The following is a 16,067-nucleotide window of genomic DNA, read 5'->3' as shown; positions in this document are numbered from 1 at the left end:
TTATAATATACATATATATATTACATACTATATTTTGTTTGAAGTAATCGTTCGAACACCTAGCTAAAAAAACACGTAACACAAATATTATTGAAAATTTTCCATGAAAATTAATGAATCATATTTTAATACTTAAAATGTCATGTTATTATACATGCAAAAGTTTTTGTTTTTAATTATACGTTGAATTATTTGTTCATGTATATTTTTGTTGAAATTATTGGAATATTTGAATTAATATTGTATGTATTTATCATCTTTGCTTTAACTTGTTATATTTTTAAACAAAATGTGCATTTTGGTTAGATAATACTTTATGAAATAGACAATATTATATGGTTACTTTATAGATTATTCGATTTTTTTTCCTTTACCAAATTTTTATAATAGGTAAGTTTTATAATTAATCTTTTTCAAACCTGCAATTAAATTCAGTTATCTTATACATTGTCAAATGAACTATGAAATTCTCGTAATGTAGTTCTCTCCTATCACTCATTTTATTAAAAAGGTAACATTGTTAATGCAAATTTTATGACATGTCACCAAAAAGCGTCACTTTTACACGTTAATGCTATCCCTTAATTTGTCAGAAAAATGCAATTATTTTTATTATCATTTGAATAAAATATTTTTTCCCAACTCTTATTACTTTCACCTAACGTTTCATCGCTTATAACTGATCAGCAAAATGAGTTTTTTGATGGAAAAAAAGTATAGCAATAACGTAAAATTTTGAAGTGATGTCAACTTTTTGACAAAAGAGTGTATGTTGAACTAAATCATTTTTTTGTATTTCACTCACATATTATATCAAATAAAGTTGCAATGATACATTAAAATATAGTTTTAATATAGAATATGACGTTAAGGTATTAAAGAGTTACATAGACAAAAAGTATTACACAAAAAATATAATAGGTAACTAAATGATTTATAGTTATATTGAAGTTATATTAATATAGTATAAAATTTAAATTTTACTTTTGATACTAAATTAAAATTTAGATTGGAATTCATTTATACAAAATTTTATAACAAACAAAGGTTACTTTTTAATATTGTTTCGACTATATTACCTTAAATAAATATACATTGAATCTTTTAAGAATAAAAGATTGAAAAACAATATACATACGTATAATTTATAATAATTATATATAACATATTAATTTAATACTGATTTGTGTTTTCAGATTTTTTTCTGTTAAGTTGTAAAACCATCACGTGTTGTATTATTTCGATGTCCACTTATAGCCAACATTATCCATCCCTTCTTAATTCTAAAAATACATTTTTAAACATTTTTGAGAAAAATAAAAAATAAGTTTAAAATACAAACTATAGAATTAATTTCTATAGTAAAACAAAATAATTTTTGATGATTTCATATTCTCGATAGTGCAAAAAAAAGCCTATGAACATTATGTTCAGTGTATAAATATATAAATTAATAAGTAACATAACATTGTTATATGCTTTCTAAAGTGACTAGACTATTAAAATTTTATTGTTGTAAATTCATTTTTAAGTAACTGAAATTTATAAATTGTGATTTCTTTAAATGAAAGTGTTTTTTAGTTAAAAAATTATACTTGTGAATGTAATTTGATGTTTTTATTGTGCCGATTTATGTAAATATACATAGTGATTTTATAATTAAATCTTAAGATGCGTAACTATTTTAATAATAATTTTAATTGTTTATAATAGAATAGTGATATGTGTCCTTTAACCAGTGTTGTAGATTCATTTTTTTACTTTTTTCTATGAATACCTACATTATTTGACCAAGACTGAATTTTGTCTTTTAAACCTTTAAGCTTACAAAAGTACGAATTGCATGTCGTATTTGAATTCGAGTATCCTAAACAAAGCAATGTGATATTTCCATTTAAGTTTTTTTCTTTAGATTATGAACAAAATAATTCAAACTTTATTATTAATATTATTTTAATACTATTATAAATTTAATCAGAGTCGATGTTAATCCAATGCAATCAATTGGCACGTCATACAACTTATCAAATTTGAGTTAAAAATGACATAATAAAACATATAATGAACTATTTTTTATATCTATATACTGACCATTTTTTTTATCATAGGAAGCATCTCCCCATCGGTCCAAAAATTCGAATACTATTCCATTTGACCAACCAAACCCTGTTTGAGGAGTATACTCGCCACCAGCACCAGTTTCACCTGAAGCTAAAACGTCGTACTAAAAAGTTTAGAATAATTTTAATGAATGTCTAACTATTGACATATCAAAAAGTACTTTTTCAAACATCATAGATTTTTCAGAAAAACCTTTGTAGTTACTTCGTAGCCAAACATCGGCTAAGTCTGCTGCTACTTGTTGTGCTAACTTTTGTTGCGTTCTATCTAGCCCTTGAATGATAAAAGCCTGTAGAGGAGGCCATGCATTAGGGAAGTCCCATTGTTGAGATGATGAATATAAAGATGTAGGTGTACCTGTTGATCAATTATATATAAATCGATTGATTAATAGCTTAAATGTTTAAAACTGTAATAGTACCATTATATTTTATACTGTAGTCAGGTTCGATAATGTGTTGGTCTTTTAAATACCCTAAAACTGAGCTAGCGACCGCTTTTTTAGGCATACTGTAACTTCCTGTCCATAATGGTACTACGTTAGAAATGTAAAAACTTTCTCGATTTTTATTGTTTATTATATCCCAATCAAACCACGCTCCTTTATCTGGCCTCCACATTACCTAAGAAGTATCAATTAAGTAAATCTATCAGCTGTTCATTATATATTTGTTCAGCTAAATACTTCTTGAATGCCAATAAGTAAATCATCAGCAATTTTTTGGTATTCGGTTCCTTTTTTAGCATCGCCCAATTGAATGAACCATGTACTTAACGTTAAAGCGTTAACGTGCAAAATGCTATTCAAATCAACTGGAATAATACTTGGAGCATTGACGTCAACCAATCCACCTAAATAACAGTAACATAATTTTTGTTCTTATTAAATTTTATTTTAATAATTTTTTTTTAATCAGACCTTCATGACTTCCATTGGCATTAATAAACCATCTACTAGAAAAATCCCAGCCTGTTTCAGCTCCAGATTTAATATTAATATAAAATTCTTCTTTTTCTTTTTCTGATTGAAGCGTTTCTGCTATTTCGTAATCTTCCCTAATAAAATTTAAATACCATAAATTTTATGTTAAATCACACGCATAAAATAAAAATTAAAGCTACCTGTAAGATTCTGGTCGTGGTCCTCTCGACGGAGCATAATAACGAGCCATGGTGTAAGTTTTACCATTTTTGTCAAAACTTATCATACGATTTTCCATCCAGTAGTTTAACTCGGCCTCTAAAACCTGTAAATATTATACTTCTTTGTTTTAATTGCTCCTATTGAGAAACGTTATAATATACTCACAGGTAAAACAGAGTTTACGTATTCTTTATCATTAGTAGCCTGAAAATAACTCAAAACCATTAAAATAAGCATTGGTGGTTGAGTTCGGTTTAAATAGTATACTCTACCACCATTGGGCATGAAACCAATCACGTTTACCATCGATATAATGTTATCAATTACACCTTTTGCTGTTTGTCTCATGTCACATAGTAATAATCCTTTGACGATCCAATAGGTATCCCAATAGTATAGTTCTTTAAATCTACCACCGGGTATTATAAAACCGTTGGGTACCCAGATTAATGAATATCTATCAGGATGAGTGTACACGTCTTTTTTTATTTTTCGTGCTAATGTCTTCCATACATGATTGAGGTTTTTAGCCCAATTCTGATAATTTGGGTCACGAATCCTATTAACAATTGAAGGGTTCTCAGTGAAATCAGTAGGTATCCATTTTTCTAACTCATCACCATCTTCAAAGTTTTCATCGACGAATTTTTGTAGTTCTGGGTTTGATGGAACTTGATTATTATTACTTTGTTTTAACTTTGAGTAATTTTCCAATATTTCTGATTCGGTAAATTTGAGCTTTTTATCAACAAAGATTTTGGAGTCAGGGTATATATGCGACAGTTGAACATCCTTCAAAAGATCACTCTCGCAATAGATTTGACTGTGAATATAGAATTATACAAATAAATAATAATCAACAGAAAACGATAAACACATTTTATTAAAGTATTACAGAAGTATTGAGATAAAACAATTTTTATATCATATTTTATAAAAATTTAAAACAAATTTATTTTAATAATATTTGTAGAAAACGGCTTTTTTCTTTTTTTGTTGCTCAAAAAAATTTCTGATAAGTATAAAAACGTAGTTTGCTTCAAAGTTATAAAAAGTATTTGATCTATAGACCACTTAAATTTCTTTATAAATAATGTGATTCTGTTTAAGAAAGGTAAATGTAAAATTATAGGTGTGATATAATAATTAAATTAAAAACATTAGTCCTATTAATTTTTAATTTTTTAATATAAAAAGAATAATAATTGCCTTTGAAAAGCAATTATTACACAGAATATTTTTTTTATTAACATTTTGCCATTGAGATACTAAACATATATTTTAGTCAAATATATTTAATAATTAAGTTAGAATTATTAATTAACACCTATATTTTTATTCTGCATTCGACTCATCAAAAAATACCTTAGACATGATGGCTGTAATCCGTTTTCACTTCGAAAAAATCCTTTCGTTAAGTATACAAAATCGACAGATCTTGCTCGAGTATTATAAACTTGTGCCAGGCACAAGATTAATAAATTAAACCGCATAGTATTGAAAGTTAAAAATAATGACAAGTATGATAGAGAAGCCGTTTTAAAGTAAAAAATTTATCATAATAGATTTTACATAAAAGATGTAATAAATATTATATCTATGTATTATTTATTTTATCATAGAAAATTTTATTGATTATTAAGTTAATTAAATGAAGCTTAGCTAAATTTCTTTCCTAAACTATTATCGAATTTTCGGCGGGAATTACGCGAACAGACTGCACGAATGACCAACGTAAACGCGGCCTTTATCTATACACTACACCTATTGCTAATGTTGCCTAATAATTCATTAGGTAGATAATGTACGGTAACCCCTTGTATGAGCGATAATTTGTGCAAATATAAGCAGATAAAATATTTATTGTGTTCTTGGTATTTACACACGTTAACCAAATTGTAAAAAGTTCTTGTTGACAGTTTTTGCATTCCTAATCTTATTATTTTCTACTTATTTCAGTATATTAGTGTATTATAATGTATATTCAGACATTAATTGTATAAGGAAACAAATTAGCTGCCTATTCAGGTTGGTTTTGCACAACCTTGCAGCTCTTCTCATAAATTATGGGATTTTATTCATGTGTGCTAAACGGAAACATTTTCAACCAATTTTTTACGGATGTCTCGAAGTTTTAAAATAGATTTAGTCTGCTATTTGAAGACATATATCAAATAATACAGCTTTTTCGTCATTTACAGTATATAATTGTCTTATTTAAAATAAACTTAACCTAGCTAAAAATAATTTAAATACAATATTTACAAGTACATAAATTTGGTGTAACATTTGAAGTATATCAATTAATTTTTTGTCATAAACGTGATTTCGTTATTATTTATAATTCGTTAACACTGATTAATAGTGACCAAATAAAAATATCAATTATTTTTTCATTGTTTATTTTTAATTTCAATCGCCCTAATTGACTTTTGGGTTTTGAAAATTAATATTTTAATAATTAATTAACTTAATTTGATTTATCAAACTAAGTTAAATTTATATAAATGTTATATAACATTTATTTTATTAATTTATGTTTATTTGTAGTTAAGTTCAAAAGAAAACTATTTACATAATATTTTTAAATATTATATTTTATTACTTATTTGTAAATTCAAAATTTTTACTAACTTGTTTGAATACACTTGTTTTGTAATATCATAAGAAACTTGTCGTGCATCTGATTATTTAGCTAATTATTTTAGATTAGAAAACTTTATGTTTATTGTTAATTATAGTATTGTAATAAAATGTAATAGTTTAAATATTTTCCATTTTATGATAGGATTTCTTTTTATGATAATTATCATAAAAAAAATATTTATTTCCTGACGAAACTTTCCTAACTTTAAGCTTTTAGTAAATATATGTAGTTAAAGTATTTTTGATAATAGGTAAGTGTCTATATAGCATCTATAAACCAGGAAAATCATTTTAGATTATGCTAGATTGGGTATACTTTTAATCGACCCATTATTTTGCATAGCCGATCACTTCGCTCGCAATTAATCTCCCATAATTAAACGAATAAACTAATTTTGTATAAAAAAAAACGGTAGGACAGTACGGTCACGGCACACTGTGGACGCAGCATAGTTGAGACAATGTTATCGGACAGTGAATAAAATCACTATCAAGTTCGATGCAAATCTGTAGATAGTGTTTGGTTTTAAGAAATTAGTGGATTATTCCAAAAGTAAAATTAACTCTTATTTCCTTCATTATTCTTAATTATCAGTTCTATGATTTATAAGTATAATATATGAATAAATATTTATTATAGAAATTAAATATAGTATGAAATTGATATTTGATAATTTAGTGTTGTAGTTTTTACAGAGAAATTATAAAAAAGTTATAAAGTATTTGCTAGTTTAATGCAAACACATAAAGATTTTTCATTAGAGTCGAAAATATACTTTTCTAAACCTATTTTTCAATAAAATGTAGATTTTAAATTTACAATTTGATTTTTTCCATCACCACTAATTTTTGATATTATTAATAATTAGTTTAAACGAGTATTAATATATAAAAAAAAAGGTAAAAGTTATTACCACGACTTTTAGCTCAACTTGCAAGTTTAAAATTGTCATCATTAATAGAAAATTTTATGAGAATTAAAAAAATGATATTATTATTATATTATACTTATATGCAGTCAGGAAATTTTATAATTATTATTTATAGTAAATTCATCAGAAAACCATAATATTTTTTGCATTTTTATGGTAATATATTACTTAGATAGAAATCATAGTAACCATTTTTAAGTAACTTTTGGTGTTCAAAAAGATTTCTCAATTGAAATATGCCGATCTATTTAATTTTAATGATTTACTTTAACTAGAAAAACCAATAAAAAAAAAAAATGTTAAAAATATCTACTCAATTGAGCGTATTAAAAAATTTAATTGTAATTGTAAAAATCTATTGTTAAATTCAGGTGAAACTAAAAATTATTTTTTTTAGAAATTATTTATATAGCAATATGCTACCAAAAAATTTGGAATATTATAGACTGGTAGTAACACACAAAAATAGTAAAAAAATAAAAAAGTAAAATTATTTAGTTTTGTAGTTGAAACCTATTATCATATCAAACTTAATTCTTCAATAGATACATTAAAAACATTAGAAATGAGTAATTTTAATTATCTATATGTGATTGTGGGCTAAGTAACTTTTTAATTGATTGAAAGTGGAATTTTTTTTTCAATTTTTGAGGGTAATATCTTCAACTAGATACGAATTGTAATCATTTGACGTGTCATTAGAAAAAGTAGGTCAAGTGAGAGCTGAGAAAATAAATGATAGTTACAAAAAAAAATGTTTGTTTTATCAACTTGATACGATTTGTGACGTATCGTTGAGAAAAATCGGTCCAGTGAGAGCTGAGAAAAATTAGTGACAGACATAAAAAAAAAATAAAAAAACAAATTTTAGTAAAATTAATATTTTTTCAATAAATGGCTTCTTCATTTTTTTATAATATTTACATGTATAAAATGTGTTGTTTAAATGTTTTTCCCAGTTTGTTAGCATTAACAACACATTATTTTATCTGTTGAAAAAAAATAAATAACACTTCACAGTTGTGTTTTTGCAAATATAAAATCATAATAATTTTTAATTTAAAATCAATTGATAACTGATAACAGAAGATTGGACTAATAATTGTAACAATAAAATATTATTATAATCAAAATAATTATTATTTTGATTAAATATCATAAAAGTAATATACACTATTATGGTAGATTTAATAATTTGTATCAAGTAATCATATTATTATTTTTAAATTACTATTAACCAAAACTATTATGTTGTTTAACATTTAGTTTGTTGGCTAAAAATTATGAGGTAAATAAAAAACGGAGGGTATCACCCAATTATTTATACCACTAATTAGCAATCTTATTCGAAATTATTTAAATCGAAATTGATTTATTTTCACTTGCCAATTGACTATTTTTTATCTATTACCCACTTAACACGATGTTATAACATCAATGGTAACCTAATTTTTAGAGTATTAATTAATAAATCCATATTTTATAAATCAAAATAAATAGTAAAAGGTATGATATCAATTGTATACACACTTAATAATTAAGTCTAAATCATAATAGCTTAGATTCACGTAAATTATAAACATGTTGAAAATACAATAACAAAATAGTCTTTTTCTGACAAAAAAGTGATAAAAACACTTTAAATAATATTTAAAAATAGTTAAGTATATTATTATATACTCGATATATACAAACCGAGTGTAGGGTAAATCATGAATCCTAAAAAAAGAGAAAATTTGTACACATTACACAAGTAAGAAATAAAAAATTATAAAATAAATATAAGATATCTGAACATTTTCAATATATCTATTTAGAATTTATTTTAAATTAAAATTATTTTGTAAGAAACTGTGTCATAACAAATTATTAAAATTTATTTACGTAGACACATTATTTTTAAAGCAACATATTAAGTTTTTATAATTTTTCATATTTTTTTAATGGTTAATGCAGATAATAAATATCAAGTACATAAATTATGTATTAATAAATATATTTGTAAAAATATAGCTATAGAACATAATAATTAGACTTTGCGAATAAGAACATTTTGGAAAACTAAAATCTAAGTAGATGCATTATTGGTTTATTCAGCAAGATGAAATAATGAAAATATTGTCATTAAACTAATTTCAGAGTTACTAACTACAAATATTAACATCTTTTTACTCAATTTTGTCTACCTATTATGGAGGTTTTTTTAATGAATCATAACGAATAGCCAAAGATGAATGTTTAGCCATAACTATGAGAGTTGAATATTTTTTAATCTTTTAGTATTTTAAACTTTGAAAAAAAATATAATTTTATAAAGTTGTAAACATTTATAAATGTAACCTTCAGTAAATTTAACTTAAATTAGTTTTTATTTAGGTTATCTAATATAGCATAAACTCATTAACATTTAATAAAGTCGAGTGTAGATATATTGACTATTAGACACCTAAGTGATAAGATTTCGAGGACAATAAAAAAAATGTATAGTTCATTACAAAGGCCCTAAGATTTATTTATATTTTATGTACATTTTTATAGACACTCTAATCACTAAAATTCTATTTTAAAAATAAGTTTATTACAAATGAATTCAACTAAAAATAGAAGTTTGATTAATCGCATATCTTTAACACTACTTACATCGTATTAATTACCAAATGATAATTTAACCGAATAATTAGTATGTTTAAAATTTACTACTAAAAAGAAGTTTTAGTGTTAATATAAAGACCCAAAATCAATCTGTTCCTTTTATAATTAATCTTTACCTTTAAATCTGATCGAAAAATTAGACTAACGTATAACCAAAAATAATTGTTCTATAAATTGTTAATAGATTCTTAGGTTGAAAATTTAAAATTATTTTTAGGTCTAATAAACTTTATTTTACTTCAACATCGTGTAAAACAGGTACATAGATTGTAATATATGTTAATAATGTATAAATGTTACATCAATTCACCGAAAAATATTTCTATGTTCAAGGTCTATAATGTTATAAAAAAAATTATTTTTATGGCTTGAAAAATATTAGCAAGATTAATCAAGATCGATTATTTTGACTTCTAACCACCTTATTAATTTTTAGTCTTCATTTTCGATTAAATAATAATTTTATAATGATAATACACTAGGGCGGATTTAAAAATTCAAATTTCTATGGAGAGTGTTAAGCCATTTTTTTTTTTGTTTTGGTGGCACCAAATTGTTTTTTTTGTCTGTTTGATATTTAGCTCATAAATGTTTTCCGGTATGTTCAACATGTTCGAAAAACAGTCCTGTAGCAGCCCCTTATGTATTAAAAAGGTATCAACTTTATTTTTTCAAATTACAATATAAATATTTAATTGATGATTTATAAAAAAAATGATCAGTATTATAAAAATACTGGTCGATAACTATTGAACAAGTATTTTGGAAGTAATTTACACATGTAATTAACCTGTGACTTACTTCAAGTTTTTACATTAAATTATTAAAATCTTTTTAAATATTAGTCCAAAAGTTGTAATCGTCTAGTAATTTTCTTAATTAAATGATCATTTGATAAATGAATATATAAATTATCATTTGAAAAAAAAAAGTTGATACCTATATAATGTACAAGAGATGAACATAAAAAAATATTTTATTTATACTTTAATTAAGAAAAACACATAACTAAAAAAACCAAGAAAAAAAAATCAATTTTATTTTTACTTTTTAAATTAAGCTAAATATTTTTAATATAGTTATAACTATACTATTAGCCAAAAAGCGATGAATTTTATTAGACACCTAGTCCCTTACTCAAATTATTTACTAGTTTATATAAACATATATCTTGATAACTATTATGAATTAACAGTTTATAGTTTTCAAGTAAGAAATATTAATTTACAAATAATGAATTATTAGAAAATGCTCCATTATTGTAAAAAATTGTATAAATGAAAAATTTTAGAGAAGTTATAAAAGGCACTATACTATAAGGCAAATAAAAGTAGTTAAAATAATGAAATATAAATATATAATTGTATATTTTTAATAAAAATAAAATTAATATTGGTAACAAAAATAAGTATAATAAAATAAGACAATTTTAGACAATCAGAATTTATAAAAAGTTGTTTAAACTAATAGCAATAGTAAATAAAAAATATTGATTTAATATTATAGAAAGCAAATAAAAAATACAACACCCATCACGAAATTGCACGTGTATAAACGTGTTTCATATAACGTTTCCGAAAATATGTAGTTTACGTACAAAAAAAAAAATGAAGAAAAATTAGAATTGAAGTCATCAAAATTTATATAAAATGATCGTTAATATTTCTTTAAAAAATAGAATTTTCAAATCAAACTTATGAAACATTTGTTCATTTAAATATATATATAAATTTATTTATTTATTTATTATAATTAAATAACTTACAAAGAAAATATTTTCTGTTCTTCGTTATTATTTAAGTAGTCTGATGAAACCATTCGAAACTATTATTATAAAATAAAAAAGTCGTATTTATTTATTTCAATATATATTTAAATTAATTCCATAAAAAATCAACATTTTTTAGGGTAGTTAATGTAATAATCGCAATGTGTCTAATAACGTACTATAACGATGGCGGGTAGACTCAATAATTTTTATATGATAACTGAAAATGATTAATCATAGTTTATTTACATAACTGACCTACTAAAGTTAATCATCGATCCATTTTACCCGTTATAAATATTAGTAGATATAGAAGTAGTACACTTAACGACATAAATTATAGTTTTACTAAGTTTAGCATTTACCAAACTTATTATTGATGTATAAAATAATTTTATTGTTAAAATGTATGTAACAATAGTATGTAGGTAACTATTGAAAAGCAACAATTTATTTTAACAAAAACGATATAAGTACATTTTAAATTTTTTACGAGACATAGCAGAGGAATGAAATTCTATTAAAATGATCATAAATATAGGATTCACACTTCTACATCTTTTAACAAAAAGTTGTTATTATCCTTTAAACTAAATTATAGTAAAACACTCGTAAAAAAAATGTTTAAAAATCCATTTAAAACATAAAAACTCATCAAACCTTTGTATCCCTCATTAATCCTTTAATGCTTTGTATAAATCAGTTCTTTTAACACTAATTACTTGATTTCTCATAAAATAATAAAAATGTTAAGAAAATTATCGTTGGTATTTTTTTAGTTTCATATATTTTTCAATTTATCAATCATTAATAATTTTTTAATTTAATCCTTATACCTTATAAGGATGTCAACTTTATTTATTTAATTGAAAAACACGTATAATAGTATTTAACTATTTATGAAATAAAAATGAGATATTACCATTTTTAAAATATAGACTGAATATATGGCACGAGCTAGATAATATCTATCATTAGACATTTTTCAGCTCCAGAATTCTTCCTATCTAGGTATAAAAATATTAATAACTTTCGAAGTAATGGTCTAAGTTGTTATCGACCTGTTTTCATTATTACATAATTTTTTATTTTATAAGCTAGTTAATTATGTATTGCCACTTAAATAAATTAAGTTTTAAAGTATAATTTATGAATTAAAAAATTTTACTAATGATTAATTAATTAGACTTTCGGGATAACCCTTATTATTATTATAAATTAAAAGATTTTGGATTAAAAATAAAAATTATTAGTTACACATGTAAAAATAATAATTCATTGTGACATATTTTCGCCTATAAATGTATTCTCTTGGTTGATTATGTTTTTTTAACAAATGAAAATTTATTTATTTAACAGATTATTCTATAAATTGTAAAGTAATGGAGAAAAAGATCCATTTTTCGTATTTCACAGTGTCTTTTAGTATTTTATAATTTATACAATATGTGAGTATAATGCAATATAAAAATGATTTTACAATACAATTAACGTTACAATTAATATAATTTATTTATGATACATTTAAAAATATTCATTGAATATAATTATACAATATAGTACATCTTAAATTATCAACATATATATATTTAAGTACAAGTATTTATATATTTGAATTTGGTGGACAACCCTCACCCCAGCATTGTACATACCCATCGTCATCATTAGCTCCTAGTCTTGGGTCAATATCAATAGATATTTCAGTAGATGAATTCATTGAGGTATTTTCTTTTTCGCAACAAGAATAAATGAATCCTTCATCGCATTTTAATCTTTTAGTTTCTACCATATCGTACTGCTCACATCCTTTAACTGCCCATGAGTCTAATTGACATCCAGTATCCCAACATTTTTTTTTTATAGTTTTATTAGGTTTTTCTTTTGGCTTATTTTTTTCTACTGTGGAATCATTTCCCGATTTATCATCAGTACAACAAGAGTAAATAAACCCTTCATCACAAACTACTCGCTTGACTTCTACCATATCGTACTGTTCACATCCTTTGACTGCCCATGAGTCTAATTGACATCCAGTATCCCAACATGTTTTCTTAGCGTGATTACTAGGTTTTTCTTTTGGCTTATTTTTTTCTACTGTAGAATCATTTCCCGATTTATCATCACCACAACAAGAGTAAATAAATCCTTCATCACAAGCTATTCGTTTAACTTCAACCATATCATATTGTTCACATCCTTTGACTGCCCATGAATCTAATTGACATCCAGTATCCCAACATGTTTTCTTAGTGTGACTACTAGATTTTTCTTTTGGCTTATTTTTTTCTATAGGTGCATTGTTATCTGATTTATCATTACCACAACAAGAGTAAATAAATCCTTCTTCGCAAGCTACTCGTTTTACCTCGACCATATCATATTGTTCACATCCCGTAACTGCCCACAACTTAGATTGGCATCCAGTGTCCCAGCATTTTGGTTTAGCTTTTAAACTTGAAATTGAACTCATTGTATCTACTAGAGGAATATTTTCTTTCACATCTTTTTTACAGCACGAGTAAATATGTCCTTTATTGCATGGTACACGTTTGATTTCTGTCATGTCATATTGGTCACAACCTTTTACAGTCCACGACGAAAGCTGACAGCCTGTATCCCAGCAAATTTGTTTAGTCTCTGGCTTAAGTTTCAAACTAGAAATTAAAGTTCCACTGGATATGTTTTGTTTGTCTGCTTCTGGATTACAGCATGAATAAATGAAACCATTATCGCATGACGCTTTCTTAACCTCGATCATATCATATTGTTCACAACCTGTAACTGCCCAAGAGTTTAACTGACAACCAGTATCCCAGCACTTTCTCTTAGCTTGATTATTTAATTTCCCACTTGAACTTTCCAATTGTTTTTTTTTTTTACCACAACAAGAATAAATAAAACCATCGTCACATGATGATCTATTAATTTCTACCATATCGTATTGTTCACATCCAGTAACTGCCCAAGAGTTTGATTGACAGCCGGTATCCCAACATACATCTTCCGATTCTTGTTGTTTAACTTTTGGTTTCGAATCTTCTGAATTTTGTAACTGATTATTTTCACTTTTGGTTTGACTACAACATGAATATTCATAACCTCCGTCACATGGAACACGGTTTATTTCAATCATATTGTATCGTTTACATCCCACCCATGAATCTGGCTGGCAGGCTGTATCCCAACAGTCACCGCGAATATAACTTAACAACGTTGAAACACTTACTAAAAGAAATGCGAACTTACTCATAATTAAGTACAATAAATGTAAGGTTTTAAAGTATAATATAACTTTCACAATTTATAAGTATATATTATAATCCGTTATGAAGCATAACACACATAAGAAGTAACTATTGAAGATAAACTTGTTTTTTGTTTAGTAGTAGTAGTTATAATATTGGAACTGAGCTCAGGTATTTCACTTTGCGTCCTACCTTGTATTCACAAGCCACCACTTATAAATTTCAATGCCACTTATTTTCTGTTGTATAAAGAGAAACAATAACCTATCGTATCCCTTCTCTAAATTTAAGAATAATGATTGGTAACATCAAATTAATTTTACATAGTTTTCATATAATGATACTAGACATTTTTACGATAATATATTAATAATATTCATAAGTAATAACTAAGAATGAGGGTAATACCCCTCTGACGTTTTTTTCCAAGTACCTAGTAAAACAAGTTTGTTGTAGATTTTAATAAACAAAATTTATTAAGATTTGACTATTAGTTTCATAATTTTTTTGGAATAAATGTATTAAATCTTATTTAAATGAATTTTTTTCAATAACAATTTTCATGATAATTAACAAGAAGTAATAAATAACAATCAAAATATAATTAAATTAAAAATATTCCTAAGTAGAAGTGTCAAAAATAAAAAACAATTTCATCCAAAAACGAAAAATTGAAAGCAAGTTTTATTGTTTTTATTAATTGTTTTATTTTATCATCTGATATATTGAACATAAGTATTTTATCATTTCTAAAATTCGATAAATATATATTTAAATTAAAAAAAATATTTAAAAATTACTATTTTAATTATACATTATATGCAGAAATTTACCAAAATTTTAGAGTGGCTAGAATTACTTACCGGAACCCTAACAATATTATATTTTAAGATGCTTTCTTAATTACTTAATTTTCTATTTTATTAGTTAATTAAATATGTATGTTACCACTTAAAAAAATAAAGTTGACATCCTTTTAAGTTATATGGGATGATTCTAAAAATCAATTATTAGCTGATAAATCAAGAATTATATATAACTAAAAAAAATTATTTTTATGATATTGTATTTATTTTGCTAGTAATCTAGTGGTTCATAGTAAACCGATCACTCTATAATATGTAATGTATATTTTTATTTCTAATTACAATATGTATTAGATATTGTTCTTAAAAATGGGCAAATAAAAATTTCAAGAAAATTAGTTGCATCATAAAATTTTAAGCCAAAATAGGGAAAGACTTATAAACTCTCCTAAAATTAAAAAAAGTAAATGTGAATCATTATTTTAACATAACACATTACTCTTTACACTTTTGTATTTTTGTTAGAGAAAACAAGTTCTTTTTCTAGATTCAACGACGAATACTGAGCATTTAATTTGATGATTAAAATCCGAATTTTTAAACTAAGGCATATTCCTCAATAACCTAGTTAGAATAATTTTTATTAAAAATATTAGTGTTTTGTAATGTGCATATTATTATTATTATCCTTTGTATAATTTTTTTTTGCGTGTATTTTTATTTCAGTAAAAATTAATAATATTAAATACCCTT

At 24.3% G+C, this 16,067-nt stretch overlaps 2 protein-coding genes across 3 annotated transcripts; both read right to left on the bottom strand.

The window, feature by feature from the left end:
• Positions 1–1,001: 1,001 nt before the first annotated feature.
• LOC126904838 (trehalase-like) lies at positions 1,002–5,025 on the bottom strand. 2 transcript variants are annotated; one of them, XM_050684123.1, is made up of 10 exons: positions 4,631–5,025; positions 3,431–4,088; positions 3,244–3,368; positions 3,041–3,177; positions 2,807–2,973; positions 2,543–2,744; positions 2,282–2,478; positions 2,092–2,224; positions 1,782–1,867; positions 1,002–1,283 (listed from the first exon to the last, which is right to left on the bottom strand). In XM_050684123.1, exons 1-10 carry the CDS (start codon positions 4,756–4,758, stop codon positions 1,278–1,280), a joined length of 1,839 nt encoding a protein of 612 aa, XP_050540080.1. In that variant the 5' UTR covers positions 4,759–5,025; the 3' UTR covers positions 1,002–1,277. The 2 variants fall into 2 exon arrangements, with proteins under 2 accessions (XP_050540080.1, XP_050540083.1); XM_050684126.1 differs by lacking the exon at positions 1,782–1,867 and having other exon boundaries at positions 1,004–1,283; positions 4,631–5,023.
• Positions 5,026–12,750: 7,725 nt separating this feature from the next.
• On the bottom strand, positions 12,751–14,674 carry LOC126904574 (uncharacterized). The gene has a single exon (XM_050683703.1). The coding sequence runs from the start codon at positions 14,511–14,513 to the stop codon at positions 12,867–12,869; it is 1,647 nt and encodes a 548-aa protein (XP_050539660.1). The 5' UTR covers positions 14,514–14,674; the 3' UTR covers positions 12,751–12,866.
• Positions 14,675–16,067: the final 1,393 nt, after the last annotated feature.

This window comes from Daktulosphaira vitifoliae, unplaced genomic scaffold (genome assembly GCF_025091365.1).
Source record: "Daktulosphaira vitifoliae isolate Bord-2020 unplaced genomic scaffold, ASM2509136v1 Scaffold_4, whole genome shotgun sequence".
NCBI classification, from domain to species: Eukaryota; Metazoa; Arthropoda; class Insecta; order Hemiptera; family Phylloxeridae; genus Daktulosphaira; species Daktulosphaira vitifoliae.
The sequence above is the reverse complement of the archived record's forward strand: the minus strand, read 5'-3'. Positions and strand labels throughout refer to the sequence as shown.

What these genes read in the sequence shown, in the direction of transcription:
- LOC126904838 (XM_050684123.1), bottom strand. Translation starts at nt 4,758, where the DNA reads ATGCGGTTTAATTTATTAATCTTGTGCCTGGCACAAGTTTATAATACT. An exon ending in TGCCAATGGAAGTCATGAAG is followed by an intron (nt 2,974 to 3,040) that starts GTCTGATTAAAA and finishes ACTGTTATTTAG; the next exon opens with GTGGATTGGTTGACGTCAAT. An exon ending in TACTTATTGGCATTCAAGAA is followed by an intron (nt 2,745 to 2,806) that starts GTATTTAGCTGA and finishes GATACTTCTTAG; the next exon opens with GTAATGTGGAGGCCAGATAA.
- LOC126904574 (XM_050683703.1), bottom strand. Translation starts at nt 14,513, where the DNA reads ATGAGTAAGTTCGCATTTCTTTTAGTAAGTGTTTCAACGTTGTTAAGT.